The sequence below is a fragment of the Nerophis lumbriciformis genome, linkage group LG29 (genome assembly GCF_033978685.3).
Source record: "Nerophis lumbriciformis linkage group LG29, RoL_Nlum_v2.1, whole genome shotgun sequence".
Lineage (NCBI taxonomy): Eukaryota > Metazoa > Chordata > Actinopteri > Syngnathiformes > Syngnathidae > Nerophis > Nerophis lumbriciformis.
Window position 1 is genome coordinate 24,027,366 of NC_084576.2, and position 22,635 is coordinate 24,050,000.

The 22,635-nt window shown below is 34.4% G+C and overlaps 1 protein-coding gene across 6 annotated transcripts in view; it reads right to left on the reverse strand.

The window, feature by feature from the left end:
- The window catches only part of cadps2 (Ca++-dependent secretion activator 2), a 278,914-nt gene that overhangs the window by 99,071 nt on the left and 157,208 nt on the right, over positions 1–22,635 (reverse strand). For all 6 annotated transcript variants that reach the window (XM_061924693.1, XM_061924692.1, XM_061924689.1 and 3 more), the window contains exon 14: positions 16,819–16,920. In XM_061924693.1, the coding sequence (XP_061780677.1) occupies positions 16,819–16,920 (102 nt within the window). The remainder of the gene's footprint in view (positions 1–16,818; positions 16,921–22,635) is intronic.

Genomic DNA, 22,635 nt, shown 5'->3' on the forward strand with positions numbered 1-22,635 from the left:
GTATGGTGAAAATAAGGTTAATTTTTTTTTTTAATTAATAAAATAAAATAAGATAAATAAATTAAAAACATTTCTTGAATAAAAAAAGAAAGTAAAACAATATAAAAACAGTTACATAGAAACTAGTAATTAATGAAAATGAGTAAAATTAACTGTTAAAGGTTAGTACTATTAGTGGACCAATCATGTGTGCTTATGGACTGTATCCCTTGCAGACTGTATTGATATATATGGATATATAATGTAGGAACCACAATATTAATAACAGAAAGAAACAACCCTTTTGTGTGAATGAGTATGAATGGGGGAGGGAGGTTTTTTGGGTTGGTGCACTAATTGTAAGTGTATCTTGTGTTTTTTATGTTGATTTAATAAAAAATAAAAAAATAAAATAAAATAAAAAAACGATACCGATAATAAAAAAACGATACCGATAATTTCCGATATTACATTTTAAAGCATTTATCGGCCGATTATTTCGGACATCTCTAATTTTAATTCATTATTTTTTTAACAAATATTTTTAAAAATAAAATCCCACTAAACATCTTAGGGATCCAAAAGGGTCCCACTCATAAAAGTGTTATACACTCATAAATAGATCATACACTTTTTTTTTTTTTTTTTTTACATTTTTACTTTAAACACTTAAGTCTCTAGATCAACTTCAGATCTTGTCATCAATTCTAAGTTTTTTTTTCCTCTTTAAACTTTTTTTTATTTTATTTTTTTAATGTGTTCGTTTTATGCCCTATTTGTCAAATACAATTTTGTTGAAAAATATGTTAAAGAATGTCATATCATTCCATCCATCCATCCATCTTCTTCCGCTTATCCAAGGTTGGGTCGCGGGGGCAGCAGCCGAAGCAGGGAAGCCCAGACTTCCCTCTCCCCAGCCATTTCGTTCAGCTCCTCCCGGGGGATTATTATTTATTGTTAAATCTCTAGAATAACTTTAAGTCTGTCGATATAAAGTGAAATTAAATGTTTTTATGTTTTATGCCCTTTCCCCCCCCCCCAAAAAAACATTTTTTTTAATGGCAAACACACAAAATATGCAATATTTCCCCCTCAAAATTTTCAGAGTGGAATATTTAATGTGAAGTAATTGGAGCCTAAAAGCAGTCAATAATTCATAACAACATACATTTCGATTCATTATTATTTTTTGAGCAAAGACAGTTTTAAAAATAAAAGCCCACTAAACATCTTGGGGATCCAAAAGGGTCCCACTCATAAAAATGTTATACACTCATAAATAGGTCATACACTTTTTTTTTTTTTTACATTTTTACTTTAAGCACTTAAGTCTCTCAATCAACTTCAGATCTCGTCGTCAATTCTAAGTTTTTTTTTCTCTTTAAACGTTTTTTTTTTTTTTAATGTGTTCGTTTTATGCCCTAATTGTCAAATAAAACTTTGTTGAAAAATATGTTTAAAAATGTCATATATTATTGTTATTATTTATTGTTAAATCTCTAGAATAACTTTAAGTCTGTCGATATAAATTAAAACTAAATGCTTTTATGTTTTATGCCCTCCCCCCCCAAAAAACCCTGTTTTTTTAATGGCAAACACACAAAATACGCAATATTTCCCGCCCAAAATTTTAAGTGGGGAATATTTGATGTGATATTTGAAGTAATTGGAGCCTAAAATAGGTCAATAATTCATAAAAACTGATTTTGATTAATTATTATTTTTTGAGCAAAGACAGTTTTAAAAATAAAACCCCACTAAACATATTGGGGATCCAAAAGGGTCCCACTCATAAAAGTGTTAAAAATAAGTCTTACACTTTTTCATTTGTTTGTACTTTAAACACTTAAGTCTCTAGATCAACTTCAGATTTATCCATAGTTTAGAATTTTTTATTTTTTGTAAATTTTTTGCCCATTTTGCCAAATAAAACATTGTTGGAAAAGCTGTTAAAAATGTAATATATTAATAATAATAATAATATTTATTGTTAAATCTCTAGAAAAACATTACCGTATTTTCCGCACTATAAGGCGCACCTAAAAACCACAAATTTTCTCAAAAGCTGACAGTGCGCCTTATAACCCGGTGCGCTTTATATATGGATAAATATTAAGATTCATTTTCATAAAGTTTCGGTCTCGCAACTACGGTAAACAGCCGCCATCTTTTTTCCCCGTAGAAGAGGAAGTGCTTCTTCTTCTACGCAAGCAACCGCCAAGGTAAGCACCCGCCCCCATAGAACAGGAAGCGCTTCTTCTTCTACTGTAAGCAACCACCCGCCCGCGTAGAAAAGGAAGAAGCGCGCGGATATCACGTTTCATTTCCTTTGTGTGTTTACATCTGTAAAGACCACAAAATGGCTCCTACTAAGCGACAGGGATCCGGTTCATGAAAAGACGCAATCTCTCCATCCGCACACGGATTACTATTTCACAGCAACTGCCTAAAGACTTTCAAGAAAAGCTGGCTACTTTCCGTGCATATTGTAAAAACAAGATAGCTGAAAAAAAGATCCGGCCAGAGAACATTATCAACATGGACGAGGTTCCACTGACTTTTGATATTCCTGTGAACCGCACTGTGGATACAACGGGAGCACGTACGGTGAATATTCGCACCACAGGGAATGAGAAGTCATCCTTCACTGTGGTTCTAGCTTGCCATGCTAATGGCCAGAAACTTCCACCCATGGTGATATTCAAAAGGAAGACCTTGCCAAAAGAGACCTTTCCAGCCGGCGTCATCATAAAAGCTAACTCGAAGGGATGGATGAAGAAAAGATGAGCGAGTGGTTAAGGTAAGTTTACGCGAAGAGGCCAGGTGGCTTTTTTCACGCAGCTCCGTCCATGTTGATATACGACTCCATGCGCGCCCACATCACGCTGGTTTTTAATATATTATTAAAGTTTGACTGACCTATCTGACTGTTTTTTTGACATTCCTTTAGCGCAGTTAGATGCGGCTTATAACACGGGGCGTCTTATAGGTGGACAAAGTTTTGAAATATGCCGTTCATTGAAGGCGCGGCTTATAACCCAGGGCGCCTTATGGTGCGGAAAATACGGTAAGTCTATCTGCCAATATAAAGTAAAACTAAATGTTTAATGTTTTATGTCCTTTTCCCCAAAGAAACATCGTTTTTTTTAATGGCAAACACACAAAATATGCAATATTTCCCCCCCAAAATTTTCTGAGTGGAATATTTGATGTGAAGTAATTGGAGCCTAAAATATGTCAATAATTCATGACAACATAGATTCCGATTCATTATTATTTTTTGAGCAAAGACAGTTTTAAAAATAAAACCCCACTAAACATCTTGGGGATCCAAAAGGGTCCCACTCATAAAAGTCTTTAAAATAAGTCATACACTTTTTATTTTTACTTTAAACACTTACCGGTAAGTCTTTACATCTAGTCATCAATTATAGGTTTTTATTTATTTTTAACTTTTTTTTTTAAATCTGTTCGTTCTATGCCCTTTTGGTCAAATAAAACTTTGTTGGAAAAGCTGTTAAAAATGTCATATAATAATAATAATAATAATAATATTTATTGTTAAATCTCTAGAATAACTAAGTCTATCTGCCAATATAAAGTAAAACTAAATGTTTAATGTTTTATGTCCTTTTCCCCAAAGAAACGTCTGTCGATATAAAGTAAACCTAAATGTAAAGTAAGTAAAATTAAATGTTTTTATGTCTTATGCCCTTCTCCCCCCCCCAAAAAAACAACCCTGTTTTAAATGGAAAACACACAATAGATGCAATATTTTCCCCAAAAAATATTTCAGAGTGTAATATTTGATATGAAGTAATTGGAGCCTAAAATATGTCAATAATTCCTAACAACATAGATTTTGATTCATTATTATTTTTTGAGCAAAGACATTTTTAAAAATAAAACTTCTTGGGGATCCAAAAGGGTGCCACTCATAAAAGTGTTAAAAATAAGTCATACACCTTTTTTTTTTTTTTTTTTTTTTTTTTAACTTCAAACATTTAAGTCTCGAAATCAACTTCAGATCTATCCATAGATTCTAATTTTTTATTATTTTTTTGTGTTTCCTTTTTTTTTTTTATGTGTTAGTTTTTTTGCCCTTTTTGTCAAAAAAACCTTGTGGGTAAAGCTGCTAAAAAAGGTTATATACTATTATTATTTGCATTTTTTATTGTTAAATCCCTACAATAACTTTACGTCTGTCGATATAAAGTAAACCTAAATGTAAAGTAAGTCAAATTAAATGTTTTTATGTTTTATGCCCTTCTCCCCCCCCAAAAAAAACCTTGTTTATTAATGTTAAACACACAATAGATGCAATATTTTCCCCAAAAAATATTTCAGAGTGTAATATTTGATATGAAGTCATTGGAGCCTAAAATATGTCAATAATTCCTAACAACATAGATTTTATTTCATTATTATTTTTTGAGCAAAGACAGTTTTAAAAATAAAACTTATTGGGGATCCAAAAGGGTGCCACTCATCAAAGTGTTAAAAATAAGTCTTACCTTTTTTTTTTTTTTAACTTCAAACACTTACGTCTCGAGATCAACTTCAGATCTATCCATAGATTCTAAGTTTTTATTATTTTTTTGTGTTTCCTTTTTTTTATGTGTTAGTTTTTGCCCTTTTTGTCAAAAAAGCTGTTAAAAAAGGTCATATACTATTATTATTTGCATTTTTTATTGTCAAATCTCTACAACAACTTTACGTCTGTCGATATAAAGTAAACCTAAATGTAAAGTAAGTAAAATTAAATGTTTTTATGTTTTATGCCCTTCTCCCCCCCCAAAACCCCCCTATTTTGTAATGGAAAACACACAATAGATGCAATATTTTCCCCAAAAAATATTTCAGAGTGTAATATTTGATATGAAGTAATTGGAGCCTAAAATATGTCAATAATTCCTAACAACATAGATTTTGATTCATTATTATTTTTTGAGCAAAGACCGTTTTAAAAATAAAACTTCTTGGGGATCCAAAAGGGATCATAAAAGTGTTAAGAATAAGTCATACACCTTTTTTTTTTTTTTTTTTTTAACTTCAAACATTTAAGATTTGAAATCAACTTCAGATCTATCCATAGGTTCTAAGTTTTTATTATTTTTTTGTTTCCTTTTTTTTTTATGTGTTAGTTTTTTTTGCCATTTTTGTCAAAAAAACCTTGTGGGTAAAGCTGCTAAAAAAGGTTATATACTATTATTATTTGCATTTTTTATCGTTAAATCTCTACAATAACTTTACGTCTGTCGATATAAAGTAAACCTAAATGTAAAGTAAGTCAAATTAAATGTTTTTATGTTTTATGCCCTTCTCCCCCCCCAAAAAAACCCTGTTTTTTAATGTTAAACACACAATAGATGCAATATTTTCCCCCAAAAATATTTCAGAGTGTAATATTTGATATGAAGTAATTGGAGCCTAAAATATGTCAATAATTCCAAACAACATAGATTTTGATTTATTATTATTTTTGGAGAAAAGACAGTTTTAAAAATAAAACTTCTTGGGGATCCAAAAGGGTGCCACTCATAAAAGTCTTAAGAATAAGTCATACACTTTTTTTTTTTTTTAACTTCAAACACATAAGTCTCGAGATCAACTTCAGATCTATCCATAGATTCTAAGTTTTTATTATTTTTTTGTGTTTCCTTTTTTTTAATGTGTTAGTTTTTGCCCTTTTTGTCAAAAAAAAAACCTTGTTGGAAAAGCTGTTAAAAAAGGTTATATACTATTATTATTTGCATTTTTTATTGTTAAATCTCTACAATAACTTAACGTCTGTCGATATAAAATAAACCTAAATGTAAAGTAAGTAAAATTAAATGTTTTTATGTTTTATGCCCTTCTCCCCCCCCCCAAAAAAACCCTGTTTTTAATGTTAAACACACAATAGATGCAATATTTTCCCCAAAAAATATTTCAGAGTATAATATTTGATATGAAGTAATTGGAGCCTAAAATATGTCAATAATTCCTAACAACATAGATTTTGATTCATTATTATTTTTTGAGCAAAGACAGTTTTAAAAATAAAACTTATTGGGGATCCAAAAGGGTGCCACTCATCAAAGTGTTAAAAATAAGTCATACCTTTTTCTTTTTTTTTTAACTTCAAACACTTACGTCTCGAGATCAACTTCAGAGCTATCCATAGATTCTAAGTTTTTATTATTTTTTTGTGTTTCCTTTTTTTATGTGTTAGTTTTTGCCCTTTTTGTCAAAACAGCTGTTAAAAAATGTCATATACTATAATTATTTGCATTTTTTATTGTTAAATCTCTAAAATAACTTTACGTCTGTCGATATAAAATAAACCTAAATGTAAAGTAAGTAAAATTAAATGTTTTTATGTTTTATGCCCTTCTCCCCCCCCAAAAAAACCCTGTTTTTTAATGTTAAACACACAATAGATGCAATATTTTCCCCAAAAAATATTTCAGAGTGTAATATTTGATATGAAGTAATTGGAGACTAAAATATGTCAATATTTCCTAACAACATAGATTTTGATTCATTATTATTTTTTGAGCGAAGACAGTTTTAAAAATAAAACTTCTTGGGGATCCAAAAGGGATCATAAAAGTGTTAAGAATAAGTCATTCACCTTTTTTTTTTTTTAACTTCAAACATTTAAGATTTGAAATCAACTTCAGATCCATCCATAGATTCTAAGTTTTTATTATTTTTTTGTTTCCTTTTTTTTTTTAAGTGTTAGGTTTTTTTTGCCATTTTTGTCAAAAAAACCTTGTGAGTAAAGCTGCTAAAAAAGGTTATATACTATTATTATTTGCATTTTTTATTGTTAAATCTCTACAATAACTTTACGTCTGTCGATATAAAATAAACCTAAATGTAAAGTAAGTAAAATTAAATGTTTTTATGTTTTATGCCCCCCCCCCCCAAAAAAAACCCTGTTTTTTAATGTTAAACACACAATAGATGCAATATTTTCCCCAAAAAATATTTCAGAGTGTAATATTTGATATGAAGTAATTGGAGCCTAAAATATGTCAATAATTCCTACCAACATAGATTTTGATTCATTATTATTTTTTGAGCGAAGACAGTTTTAAAAATAAAACTTCTTGGGGATCCAAAAGGGTGCCACTCATAAAAGTGTTAAAAATAAGTTATACCTTTTTTTTTTTTTTTTTTTTTTAACTTCAAACACTTAAGTCTCGAGATCAACTTCAGATCTATCCATAGATTCTAAGTTTTTATTATTTTTTTGTGTTTCCTTTTTTTATGTGTTAGTTTTTGCCCTTTTTGTGAAAAAAGCTGTTAAAAAAGGTCATATACTATTATTATTTGCATTTTTTATTGTTAAATCTCTACAATAACTTTACGTCTGTCGATATAAAGTAAACCTAAATGTAAAGTAAGTCAAATTAAATGTTTTTATGTTTTATGCCCGTCCCCCCCCAACCCCCCAAAAAACCCCTGTTTTTTAATGTTAAACACTCAATAGATGCAATATTTTCCCCAAAAAATATTTCAGAGTGTAATATTTGATATGAAGTAATTGGAGCCCAAAATATGTCAATATTTCCTAACAACATAGATTTTGATTCATTATTATTTTTTGAGCAAAGACAGTTTTAAAAATAAAACTTCTTGGCGATCCAAACGGGATCATAAAAGTGTTAAGAATAAGTCATACACCTTTTTTTTTTTTTTTAACTTCAAACACTTAAATCTCGAGATTAACTTCAGATCCATCCATAGATTCTAAGTTTTTATTATTTTTTTGTGTTTCCTTTTTTTTTTATGTGTTAGTTTTTTGCCCTTTTTTTCAAAAAAACATTGTTGGAAAAGCTGTCAAAAAAGGTTATATACTATTATTATTTAAATGTTTTATTCACTGCAAAAAGTCAGTGTTCATAAACAAGAAAAAAAAATACAAAAATGAGGGGTATTTTATTTGAACTAAGCTAAATTATCTGCCAATAGAACAAGAAAATTCGGCTTGTCAAGACTTTCCAAAACAAGTCAAATTAGCTAACCTCAATGAACCAAAAATACCTTAAAATAAATATATTCTCACTAATAACAAGTGCACTTTTCTTGGTAGAAAAAAAAAGAGAACTTTATGCTCAATATGTTGAAAAATATTCTTAAATGAAGTAAATGCTGGTCCCATTATCTTGACATAATGATATGCGCTCGGCATCATGATTTTTTTTTTCATGCTTGAAGTAAGACATGATTACTTTAAAAAAGTAGTTTTATACTTGTGAGTGTTGATGACACAGCTTTGCAACAGATATTCTAGTTTCAAGCATGTTTTACTCAATATAGGTCATCAAATCTCAGCAAGCTGTAATATCTTACTGAGATCATTTAGGACCAAAACACTTAAAACAAGTAAAACACATAAAATCTGCTTAGTGAGAATAATTATCTAATCAGACAGAAAATAAGCAAATATCACCCTTTTTTGAGATATTTAATCTTGCTTAGATTTCACTTTTTGCAGTGTTGTTAAATCTCTACAACAACTTTACGTCTGTCAATATAAAGTAAAGCTAAATGTTTTTACATTGCCATTAAGAAACCTTGTTTTTTAATGTTAAACACACAATAGATGCAATATTTTTCCTCAAAAAATATTTCATAGTGGAGTATTTGATGTGAAGTAATTGGAGCCTTTAACCAGTCAATAATTCAGAACTACATTGATTTTGATGAATTAATATATTTTGAGTAATGACAGTTTTAAAGAAAAGCGTTGCAACCTTTTATTGTTACATTACACCTTTTATTTAGTGTTTTAAAAAGTGCTGTGGGCCGCGCCCGCTACACTGGCACTAATACAAGTAGTGCCAGTGTAGCGCTGGCATGTTAAGGGGGGTCAAATTACAACTCAAAGAAGCAAAAGTGACTGTTTTTAGTAAACTTTTGTGTTGAAGGGGGAATTGCCAAGCGCTGGCACTACTTGTATTAGCGCTTGTTTATGAGCGAAAGGCAACAGGAAGTGACGCCATGAAAAAAGCAGGCATGGATATCATTTTAGCGCGCCAGTATCGATACTTTTGACAACCCTGCATGATCCTGAAGGATACAGTCATTGATATCAAAAAGAAGATGAATGAGAGCGATCCGCAGTCATCAAAACAAACGCTCCTCTCCTCCACATCATTCAGGCACCTCCTCTTAGCCCCCCCCCACCCCCCCAAGGGGCCCCAGATGGAGGGCCCCTCTCAAGCGTGGAGGGTTTAAAGGGCCTGCTCCGACAAGATGCTTAATGGGCGCCGCTCTATTCAGCCGAGTGGCGCTCAAGGTCTGGAGGCTGCCGCTTTCACGCCGCACTGACAAAGCCTCGGCGTGGCGTTCACACGTGCACGCACGCAGCCGGCTCGCACGTCCTGCACCTGCTAAAGCGGGGGAGGGGGGGGGGGGGGGGTTACCCAGAATGCCTTGCTGCGCTTCCACGCGGTCAAAAAGAGCAAAGGGTGGTGATGCAGCTAATTAATTACGCCAATTAGGACATTGTCTCGTTAACGTTACGATGACTTTGCAATCTCCGAGTACAGTAAACCTCATTCACTAATACTAGTACTAGTAGTAGTACTAGTACTAGTATTTGCTTCACAGTTTTAAAGAATAATTAAAGCTGAAAGCAGCGATGGACGGGACCGACTTTGACGGCACATAAAATCCAAACCGGAGCAGTAATTAAAACTCTTTGGTCAACTTTTAATCAGAAGGGTTCAATCCCTCTCCTGTGCTAGTTTGAAGCCGACATGACAAACGCGCTCAGAGGAGATAATGTTTGAAAAAAGGTGACCGGTTTTTACAAAACTTTTGTTTTGAAGGGGGAATTGCAAACTTCCTGTTGGTTTTTGCTGGGGGTTGTCAATCGATGAAATGTAGGTCTAAGTGAGACCTACATAGAGTTTTTTGTTTCATGTCTCTAAGACGTTCCTACTGGAAGTTACAGGCAGTTTTGTCTGAGTTTTCTTCCTAGGAGCAGTTGTGTCTGTGTTTTCTTCCTAGGGGGCGCTAGAGCGCAATTTTGAGTTTTGGAGTTGGTTTTGTTTTTATTATATCGCAATTTTTTGCCAGTCCTGATGTGTGTGTCCAGTTTGGTGAGTTTTGAAGCATGTTAAGGGGGTCAAATTACAACTAAAAGAGGCAAAAGTGACTGTTTTTAGTAAACTTTTGTTTTGAAGGGGGAATTGCCAACTTCCTGTTGATTTATGCTGAAGGATGTCAATGTATGAAATCTAGGTCTAAGTCAGACCTACATAGAAGATTTTGTTTCATGTCTCTAAGACGTTCCTACTGGAAGTTACAGGCAGTTTTGTCTGAGTTTTCTTCCTAGGAGCAGTTGTGTCTGTTTTTTTCCTAGGGGGCGCTAGAGGGCAATTTTGAGTTTTGGGGCTTTAAATTTTTTTTTTTAATTATATCGCAATTTTTGCCAGTCCTGATGTGTGTGTCCAGTTTGGTGAGTTTTGAAGCATGTTAAGGGGGTCAAATGACAACTAAAAGAGGCAAAGGTGACTGTTTTTAGTAAACTTTTGTTTTGAAGGGGGAATTGCCAACTTCCTGTTGATTTTTGCTGAAGGATGTCAATGTATGAAATCTAGGTCTAAGTCAGACCTACATAGAAGTTTTTGTTTCATGTCTCTAAGACGTTCCTACTGGAAGTTACAGGCAGTTTTGTCTGAGTTTTCTTCCTAGGAGCAGTTGTGTCTGTTTTTTTTATCCTAGGGGGCGCTGAGGGCAATTTTGAGTTTTTATTTTTATTTTTATTTTTTTTATTACACCACAATTTTTGCCAGTCCTGATGTGTGTGTCCAGTTTGGTGAGTTTTGAAGCATGTTAAGGGGGTCAAATTACAACTCAAAGAGACAAAAGTGACTGTTTTTAGTAAACTTTTGTTTTGAAGGGGGAATTGCCAACTTCCTGTTGATTTTTGCTGAAGGATGTTAATGTATGAAATCTAGGTCTAAGTCAGACCTACATAGAGGTTTTTGTTTCATGTCTCTACGACATTCCTACTGGAAGTTACAGGCAGTTTTGTCTGAGTTTTCTTCCTAGGAGCAGTTGTGTCTGTGTTTTTTTCCTAGGGGGCGCTAGAGGGCAATTTTGAGTTTTGGGTGTTTTTTTTTATTTTTTTTATTATATCGCAATTTTTGCCAGTCCTGATGTGTGTGTCCAGTTTGGTGAGTTTTGAAGCATGTTAAGGGGGTCAAATTACAACTCAAAGAGGCAAAGGTGACTGTTTTTAGTAAACTTTTGTTTTGAAGGGGGGATTGCCAACTTCCTGTTGATTTTTGCTGAAGGATGTCAATGTATGAAATCTAGGTCTAAGTCAGACCTACATAGAAGTTTTTGTTTCATGTCTCTAAGACGTTCCTACTGGAAGTTACAGGCAGTTTTGTCTGAGTTTTCTTCCTAGGAGCAGTTGTGTCTGTGTTTTTATCCTAGGGGGCGCTGAGGGCAATTTTGAGTTTTTTTTATTTTTTATTTTTTTTATTACACCACAATTTTTGCCAGTCCTGATGTGTGTGTCCAGTTTGGTGAGTTTTGAAGCATGTTAAGGGGGTCAAATTACAACTCAAAGAGGCAAAAGTGACTGTTTTTAGTAAACTTTTGTTTTGAAGGGGGAATTGCCAACTTCCTGTTGATTTTTGCTGAAGGATGTTAATGTATGAAATCTAGGTCTAAGTCAGACCTACATAGAGGTTTTTGTTTCATGTCTCTACGACATTCCTACTGGAAGTTACAGGCAGTTTTGTCTGAATTTTCTTCCTAGGAGCAGTTGTGTCTTTGTTTTTTTCCTAGGGGGCGCTAGAGGGCAATTTTGAGTTTTGGGTGGTTTTTTTGTTTTTTTTTATTATATCGCAATTTTTGCCAGTCCTGATGTGTGTGTCCAGTTTGGTGAGTTTTGAAGCATGTTAAGGGGGTCAAATTACAACTCAAAGAGGCAAAAGTGACTGTTTTTAGTAAACTTTTGTTTTGAAGGGGGAATTGCCAACTTCCTGTTGATTTTTTGAAGGATGTTAGTGTATGGAATCTAGGTCTAAGTCAGACCTACATAGAGGTTTTTGTTTCATGTCTCTACGACATTCCTACCGGAAGTTACACGCAGTTTTGTCTGTGTTTTTTCCTAGGGGGCGCTAGAGCGCAATTTTGAGTTTTGGGGTTTGGTTTTTTTGATTAGATGGCAATTTTCGCCAGTCCTGATGTGTGCGACAAATATGGTGAGTTTTGAAGCATGTTAAGTGGGTCAAATTACAGCTCAAAGAGGCGGCGGAATAATAATAATAAAACCTTACAAATACAATAGGGTCTTTTGTCCCAAAGGGACATTCGGTCCCTAATAATAAAACGCACAAAATACAATAGGGTTCTCTGTCCCAAAGGGACATTGCGGTCCCTAATAACTCCAAAATGTTGTGTTAAGTACTTTTAAAAGATTGCACCTCTCCAGCCTAGTAAAAGTACTACTACATTGCAAAATACTGAAATCTAAGTAAGATTAAATATCTCAAATAAGGGTGATATTTGCTTATTTTCTGTCTAATAAGAACATTTTTCTCACGAAGCAGATTTTATGTTAGAGTGTTTTACTTGTTTTAAGGGTTTTGCTCCTAAATGATCTCAGATCTCAGATCTCAGTATTATTCCGCCGCCTCGGCGGAATAATAATAATAAAACCTTACAATAAAAGCTGTAATTTGACCCCCTTAACATGCTTCAAACTCACCATATTTGATACACACATCAGGACTGGAAAAAATTGCCATTTAAAAAAGAAACCAAACCCCAAAACTCAAAATTGCGCTCTAGCGCCCCCTAGGAAAAAACACAGACAAAGCTGCTTGTAACTTCTGGTAAGAATGTCATAGAGACATGAAACAAAAACCTCTATGTAGGTCTGACTTAGACCTAGATTTCATACATCAACATCCTTCAGCAAAAATCAACAGGAAGTTGGCAATTCCCCCTTCAAAACAATGGTTTTGTAAAAACAGTCACTTTTGCCTCTTTGAGCTGTAATTTGACCCCATTAACATGCTTCAAAACTCACCAAACAGGACACACACATCAGGACTGTCAGAAATTAAGATCTAATAAAAATCACAACCCCAAAACTCAAAATTGCGCTCTAGCGCCCCCTAGGAAGAAAACACAGACGCAACTGCTCCTAGGAAGAAAACTAAAGTTTTGTAAAAACCGGTCACCTTTTTTAAAACATTATCTCCTCTGAGCGCGTTTGTCGTGTCGGCTTCAAACTAGCACAGGAGAGAGATTGAATCCTTCTGATTAAAAGTTGACCAAAGAGTTTTAATTACTGCTCCGGTTTGGATTTTATGTGCCGTCAAAGTCGGTCCCGTCCATCGCTGCTTGCAGCTTTAATTTGACTTGTTTTGGAAAGTCTCGACAAGCCGAATTTTCTTGTTCTATTGGCAGATAATTTTGCTTAGTTCAAATAAAATACCCCTCATTTTTGTATTTTTTTCCCCTTGTTTTTGAACATTGACTTTTTGCAGTGTAGAAGTATTGATGCCCTAGTAGTTGAAATATTACAAGTATTTAAATGTGCATCATGTTGTATTAAAGTACGTAAATTATGCTTTAAAAAAGCTGAACATTATTATTCTTCAAATGGTTTCTTGTCAAACATTTTTGTAAATATTCAAAGTAAATAATTCAATTTATTTATACTACAATTACGCAACGTATTTACGAGTATAAAAATGATTATTAAAGAATGTATTCATTTTACTGAATATAATTGTGTTTTTCCTAGTAATTCACCAACACCGCTAATACTATCATTAGTAGTATTCTACTCTGTAGCAGGATGTCACATTTTAGCAAACATAGAAGTACTATGCATTAGGGGTGTAACGGTACACAAAAATTTCGGTTCGGTACGTACCTCGGTTTAGAGGTCACGATTCGGTTCATTTTCGGTACAATAAGAAAACAACAAAATATACATTTTGGGGTTATTTATATACCAAATTTGCAAAATGTTCCACCAAAAAAAGTTTTTCTTAGTGGAATATTTGATGTGAAGTAATGGGAACCTTGGATAGGTCAATAATTCATAATAACATTGATTTTGATTCAATATTATGTTTTGAGCAATGACAGTTTGAAAGAAAAAAAAAAAACAGCTTTGTTTTATTAGTCAACATTGCAACTTTTTCTAAATTACATTTCACCTTTAAGCTTTTTTATTTCACTTTTATGTTTTTGTTTATTTTAATAGTATTTTAGAATGTCTCGTGGGCCTTTAAAACATTAGCTGTGGGCCGCAAATGGCCTCCGGGGCACACTTTTGACACCCCTGCTATAGATAATAAAAAATTTAATGTGATAAATCTATGGATAAAAAGCAGAGCCTGGAGACGCATGCGCGTTTATCATAACTCTCTCTCTCTCTGTCTCTGCCCCTCCCTCACCAATGCTGCTGCGCACACAATTTGTTTTGTTTTTAACCCCTTCTTAACCCTGAATGTACATCATACTTGCCAACCTTGAGACCTCCGATTTCGGGAGGTGGGGGGTGTGGTCGGGGGGCGTGGTTAAGAGGGGAGGAGTATATTTACAGCCAGAATTCACCAAGTCAAGTATTTCCTACATATATATATATATATATATATATATATATATATATATATATATATATATATATATATATATATATATATATATATATATATATATATTAGAGATGCGCGGATAGGCAATTATTTCATCCGCAACCGCATCACAAAAGTCGTCAACCATCCGCCATCCACCCGAACTAACATTTAATCAAAACCGCACCCGCCCGTTGTTATATATCTAATATAGACGATGCAAGGCATTAGTGAGGTTATAAAGCTTTTGCCTGTTAAAGAAAGGAGACTGATCCAATGCAGCAGAGACATTCAATGTGTGCCACGCTGTCACGGCCCAGACGCACACCAGTGCGCAATCATCTGGGAGCCGCGCTCGCGCCACTCATACTGCTGCAGGCAGCTGCGTTCTATCTTGTTTTAACATCCTGTGGCACTCTTCTGGGATCACGGCGGACGAAACTGCTCATGCTCAGGGTGTTTGTGGAGGTTCGGGGTTTTGCACAAATGTGATGCACCATGTTAGATGTCCCGGTTTTGTGACTGTCGTAGACATAAACAGCGTCGCAGCTCTTGCAAATCACGTAGCCAGCATTACTATCATCCTGATTTACAACCTCATAAAAACGAGTCTACGCTGAACTTTTCTGGCCTTTTTTTCCCTGGTCTGTAGTATTCCCTTTTTTAGTTTGTCGCGTACCACGTTTGCTGCCGGCGTTGCCATCTCTTTTTTTTTTCTTCTTCTGTTGTGGCATGCTGCAGGTGCCTGCTCGTTTTTCGTATGTGTGTAACAACATTTAACTATGTATATATATTTCCGAATTGGTTTAACTGCCACCCGCCTGAATCTATTTAAAATCTATTTTTTTTTAAATTTCAACCGCCCGACCCGACCCGCGGATAAAATCTAATTTTTTTTTATTTCAACCGCCCAACCCGCGGATAATCCGCGGACTCCGCGGTTGTGTCCGCAAACCGCGCATCTCTAATATATATATATATATATATATATATATATATATATATATATATATATATATATATATATATATATATATATATATATATATATATAAATAAATAAAGAGAAATACTTGAATTTCAATGTTCATTTATTTACACATATACACACATAACACTCATCTACTCAATGTTGAGTTAAGGGTTGAATTGTCCATCCTTGTTCTATTCTCTGTCACTATTTTTCTAACCATGCTGAACACCCTCTCTGATGATGCATTCTGCTTCGTCTCCTTGTTGTGTGCGCAGTTGTGCACTGCACTCTCTAAAAGCCTGAGATGTTATTGTCACATATGCATGTACAGTAGATGGCAGTATTGTCCTTTTTAAGAGTGTCACAACATTGCTGTTTACGGCAGACGAACTGCTTTACGGTAGACGAAAACGTGACTGCTGTTGTTGTGTGTTGTTGCAGCGCTGGGAGGACGTTAATGAAACTGCCTAACAATAAACCCACATAAGAAACCAAGAACTCGCCCTCGATCATTCTATAGTTATAACGTGATTGGGCAGGCACACTGCTTATATTGTGGGAAAGCGGACGTGAAAACAGGCTGTCGAAACATCACTCAGGTCCGCCTGAATTTCGGGAGATTTTCGGGAGAAAATTTGTCCCGGGAGGTTTTCGGGAGAGGCGCTGAATTTCGGGAGTCTCCCGGAAAATCCGGGAGGGTTGGCAAGTATGATGTATATTGAAAATACACGCAACCCTATCTCAAAATGCCGGACATTTAAGGCATTTAAGAAACCCCGCCCTGACAGCTCTGCAAAAGAGGACATGTCCGGTGAAAAGAGGACGTATGGTCAGTCTATTCTAGCCCGTTAGCTGCTAGCATGCCGTGTGTTGTGCCTCGGTGTGCATTGTTTACACAACGTGCGTTACGCTACTTAATATGTCCGTGTGGAAACTCATTCGGTACACCTCCGAAGCGAACCGGAACCCCCGTACCGAAACGGTTCAATACAAATACACGTACCGTTACACCCCCAATATGCAATATTAACGAGTAACAAAACTAGTAGTGTATTAGTTAGAATAGCAGTAGTGTTGTGTTTACTACTACTAGCAATGAAGTAGTATTAGTAAGAGTAATAGTAATAGTGAGTATACATGCATAGTGGTAGTACTAGCAGTATGATATAATATAACTGCAACAAGTAAACATGTATGCACAAGCAGTACCAGTACTATTATTGGTGATGGTACATAGGTGTACTTTCCTACCTAAAGTGTGTAATCTGCTTCTCCAGAAGAAGCAGAAGTCGACTTCTGACGCCTTCAAACGTCTCCTTCTCCTCCATCGTCACCGCGCCCATGCCGTCAGGTCTGTGGAGAGTACACACAAGTACTCCTTAAAATACTGCATATACACTTATCTTTCACATGCCGTCAGGTCTGTGGAGAGTACACACAAGTACTAGTTAAAATACTGCATGTACATTTAACTTTCAAATGCCGTCAAAGGTGATAAAGAAAAGAAGGAAATAAAAAAAGAAGATGAAAAAAGAAAGAGATAAAGGGAGGAGGTTAAAAAAGAGATAAAAGAAGATAAAACGTATGGAATTAAAATGGAAGGATATAAAAAGAAAGGAGATACAAAGGAAGAAGATTAAAAAAAGGAAACAAAAAAGGAGATAAAAAAAGAAAGATTAAAAAGGAAGGAGTTAAAAAAAAGGAGATAAAAGGAAAGATCTCCAAAGAAAGAAGATAGGAAGGTAAAACAGGAAGGAGATTAAAGAAATGAAATTAAAAAAAGGAGATGAAAAGTAAGGGGATAAAACAGAAGGCTATAAAAATGATAGGAGATAAAAAGAAAGATAAAAAATAAAGGATATTTAAATAAGGAAAGAGATACAAAAAAAGCTGATAAAAGGAAGGTTAAAAGAAAGATAAAAAAGGAGATAAAAAGAAGAAGATGAAAAAAGAAAGAGGATAAAAGGAATGAGATAAAAGAAGGAGATTAAAAGAAAGATAAAAAGGAAGTAAGTAAAAAGAATGGAGATGAAAATGAAAAAAATTAAAATTATAGGAAAGATAAAACGAAGGAAATAAAAAAGGAAGGAGGTTAAAAAGGAAGGAAATAAAGGAAGGAGATTAAAAGAAAGAAACAAGTACGTACAAAGGAAGGAGATAAAGGAAGGGGGTTCAAAAAGGAAGGAGATAAAGAAGATGATGAAAAAAGGAGGTTAAAAGGGAAGAAGATAAAAATGGAAGGAGGTTAAGGAATGAGATTAAAAGAAAGATAAACAAGGAAGTACGTAAAAAGGAAGGAGATAAAGGAAGGAGGTTCAAAAAGGAAGGAGATAAAGAAGATGATGAAAAAAGGAGGTTAAAAAGGAAGATAAAAAAGGAAGGAGGTTAAAAAGGAAGGAGATAAAGGAATGAGATTTAAAGAAAGATAAAAAAGGAAGTACGTAAAAAAGAAGAAGATAAAGGAAGGAGGTTCAAAAAGGAAGGAGATAAAGAAGATGATGAAAAAAGGAGGTTAAAAAGGAAGAAGATAAAAAAGGAAGGAGGTTAAAAAGGAAGGAGATAAAGGAATTAAATTTAAAGAAAGATAAAGAAGGAAGTAGGTAAAAAGAAAGGCGATAAAAAAAGAAGAAAAAGAAGAAAAAAGAAGGCGCTAAAAAGGGAAGAGGATAGAAAAGGAGGTTTTGTGTGATGCAGCCTTGACTTAGTTGCTGCTTGTGAAAGAAAACGTCAAGGTGTGTTAAGAAGCAATCAACTTGTGTGTTTGCATCCTCGCCTCATCAAAGTTCCTCCTCGCCTCATCCTGACATCCTCAATGTCTGCTCCTCCACACCACACATCCGTCACTCCACCTCCACCTCCAAACCACACATCCGTCACACCACCTCCACCTCCACCACATAGCAGACATGTACACTCAAATGATTGGAGTCAGCATCAATTCATCAATCAAACACTGAACAATTGACTTTGAGCCCACATGCTCCGCACCTGAAATGTGCAGAGCTGATCATGTCAATAATACACCACTGATCATGTCAATAATACACCACTGATCATATCAATAATACACCACTGATCATGTCAATAATACACCACAGATCATATCAATAATACACCACTGATCATGTCAATAATACACCACTGATCATATCAACAATACACCACTGATCATGTCAATAATACATCACTGATCATGTCAATAATACATCACTGATCATGTCAATAATACACCACTGATCATGTCAATAATACATCACTGATCATATTAATAATACACCACTGATCATGTCAATAATACATCACTGATCATATCAATAATACACCACTGATCATGTCAATAATACACCACTGATCATATCAATAATACACCACTGATCATGTCAATAATACACCACTGATCATATCAATAATACACCACTGATCATATCAATAATACACCACTGATCATGTCAATAATACACCACTGATCATATTAATAATACACCACTGATCATGTCAATAATACATCACTGATCATATCAATAATACACCACTGATCATGTCAATAATACACCACTGATCATATCAATAATACACCACTGATCATATCAATAATACACCACTGATCATGTCAATAATACACCACTGATCATGTCAATAATACACCACTGATCATGTCAATAATACACCACTGATCATATCAATAATACACCTCTGATCATGTGAATAATACATCACTGATCATGTCAATAATACACCACTGATCATGTCAATAATACACCACTGATCATGTCAATAATACACCACTGATCATATCAATAATACACCACTGATCATGTCAATAATACACCACTGATCATATATATATATATATATAACATTTTTAAAAATTGTTTAAGCATGACATTGTGAAAATAAAATTACATTTGTGTAAAGAATGTGTATGTGTGTGTGTATAAAAAATATATATGATATATACACACATATACATATATATACATATTTATATATATATACATATACATACATATATATATATATACATATATATACGTATATATCTATACGTATATATACATATATATATATACATATATATATATATATATACATATATATATATATATATATATATACATATATATATATATATATATATATACATATATATATATATATATATATATATATATATAGTGTTAAATTATTAGTTTATTCTGTTTGTGTGTGTTTATATTTATATATAAATATAAATACAGAATAAACTAATAATGTAACTATATAATTAAAAAAACTACTTTATTATTTATATTATTCACATATTGTTCACATATAAATATAATTGGATATATAATACAAAGAAAATATTTACATTGCATATATTATCCATATTTATTTATACTTGATTATATACTAATTTTATTGTATTTATTTATTTAAATAATTATGTTATACTGTAATACTGATCATTTCAATTAATTTACTATAGTATTATATATCACAAATATTAATATAAATTTTTTCTGCTGATGCTGTCTTTGTCACAATAGAGCTAGCAAAATAAATAATGTGCTGTTCATATGTCTACAAAGGTCAACTTTTAAAATCAATTGGGGATCCAATACTGGGGAAGAAAGTAAACATGTCAAATCTCCTAAATATGATGAATTAAGAGTACAACAATAATAGGAAGTGCGTGCATTTAGTGCTCACACGCGATCGTCACATTTTCCTGAGCATTAAGTTGACACTGACATGTTGACCTTTGACCCTTTGAATGTAAAAGGTCACAATGGCCTTTGACCTCCTCTTCGCCCCAAAAACCAAATCAGTTCCAGTCTGAGCGTGAACATTTGCACTGAGTTTGAGGGCAAAATGGCTCAAGGCGTCGACGCCACGCTTTGATGAGCATCCAGACCAACAATAAACTCTATTTCTTGGCCAGTCTTCGGTTTGACGGACTTTGTCCATTTTGTGACCTACTTAAACCTTGGACTTGTGGACAGTCCAGTAGGCCACCGTCAGCTGGACACTCAACTACAAACCCCGTTTCCATATGAGTTGGGAAATTGTGTTAGATGTAAATATAAACGGAATACAATGATTTGCAAATCCTTTTCAACCCATATTCAGTTGAATATGCTACAAAGACAACATATTTGATGTTCAAACTGATAAACATTTTTTTTGTTGCAAATAATCATTAACTTTAGAATTTGATGCCAGCAACACGTGACAAAGAAGTTGGGAAAGGTGGCAATAAATACTGATAAAGTAGAGGAATGCTCATCAAACACTTATGTGGAACATCCCACAGGTGTGCAGGCTAATTGGGAACAGGTGGGTGCCATGATTGGGTATAAAAACAGCTTCCCAAAAAATGCTCAGTCTTTCACAAGAAAGGATGGGGCGAGGTACACCCCTTTGTCCACAACTGCGTGAGCAAATTGTTGAACAGTTTAAGAACAACGTTTCTCAAAGTGCAATTGCAAGAAATTTAGGGATTTCAACATCTACGGTCCATAATATCATCAAAAGGTTCAGAGAATCTGGAGAAATCACTCCACATAAGCGGCATGGCCGGAAACCAACATTGAATGTTGGTTTCAGACGGCACTGTATCAAAAACCGACATCAATCTCTAAAGGATATCACCACATGGGCTCAGGAACACTTCAGAAAACCACTGTCACTAAATACAGTTGGTCGCTACATCTGTAAGTGCAAGTTAAAGCTCTACTATGCAAAGCGAAAGCCATTTATCAACAACACCCAGAAACGCCACCGGCTTCTCCGGCTCGAGATCATCTAAGATGGACTCATGCAAAGTGGAAAAGTGTTCTGTGGTCTGACGAGTCCACATTTCAAATTGTTTTTGGAAATATTCGACATCGTGTCATCCGGACCAAAGGGGAAGCGAACCATCCAGACTGTTATCGACGTAAAGTTCGAAAGCCAGCATCTGTGATGGTATGGGGGTGCATTAGTGCCCAAGGCATGGGTAACTTACACATCTGTGAAGGCACCATTAATGCTGAAAGGTACATACAGCTTTTGGAACAACGTATGCTGCCATCTAAGCGCCGTCTTTTTCATGGACGCCCCTGCTTATTTCAGCAAGACAATGCCAAGCCACATTCAGCACGTGCTACAACAGCGTGGCTTCGTAAAAAAAGAGTGCGGGTACTTTCCTGGCCCGCCTGCAGTCCAGACCTGTCTCCCATCAAAAATGTGTGGCGCATTATGAAGCGTAAAATACGACTGCGGAGACCCCGGACTGTTGAACGACTGAAGCTCTACATAAAACAAGAATGGGAAAGAATTTCACTTTCAAAGGTTCAACAATTAGATTCCTCAGTTCCCAATCGTTTATTGAGTGTTGTTAAAAGAAAAGGTGATGTAACACAGTGGTGAACATGCCCTTTCCCAACTGCTTTGGCACGTGTTGCAGCCATGAAATTCTAAGCTAATTATTATTTGCAAAAAAAAAATAAAGTTTATGAGTTTGAACATCAAATATGTTGTCTTTGTAGTGCATTCAACTGAATATGGGTTGAAAAGGATTTGCAAATGATTGTATTCCGTTTATATTTACTGTACATCGAACACAATTTCCCAACTCATATGGAAACGGGGTCTTAGACATATTGCTTTACACATACACAACTATGATTAGGCTCACACAACTCTTAGACACAAATTACTTTACACACACACACACACACCTGATACACAAACACAACTATGATTACGCAGACACAACTCTTAGACACAGATTGCTTCACACATACACAACTACGATTACGCACACAGAAATCTTAGACACGGATTGCTTTACACACACACACACACACACACACACACACACACACACACACACACACACACACACACACACACACACACACACACACACACACACACACACACACACACACACACACATAAATACACACACACAACTATGACTACGCAGACAACTCTGAGACAAAAGATTGCTTTACACGTACACACACCTGAATACGCACAAAAATTATCTTTACGCAAACACAACTCTTAGATTGTTTTGAACATACACACATCTGAATA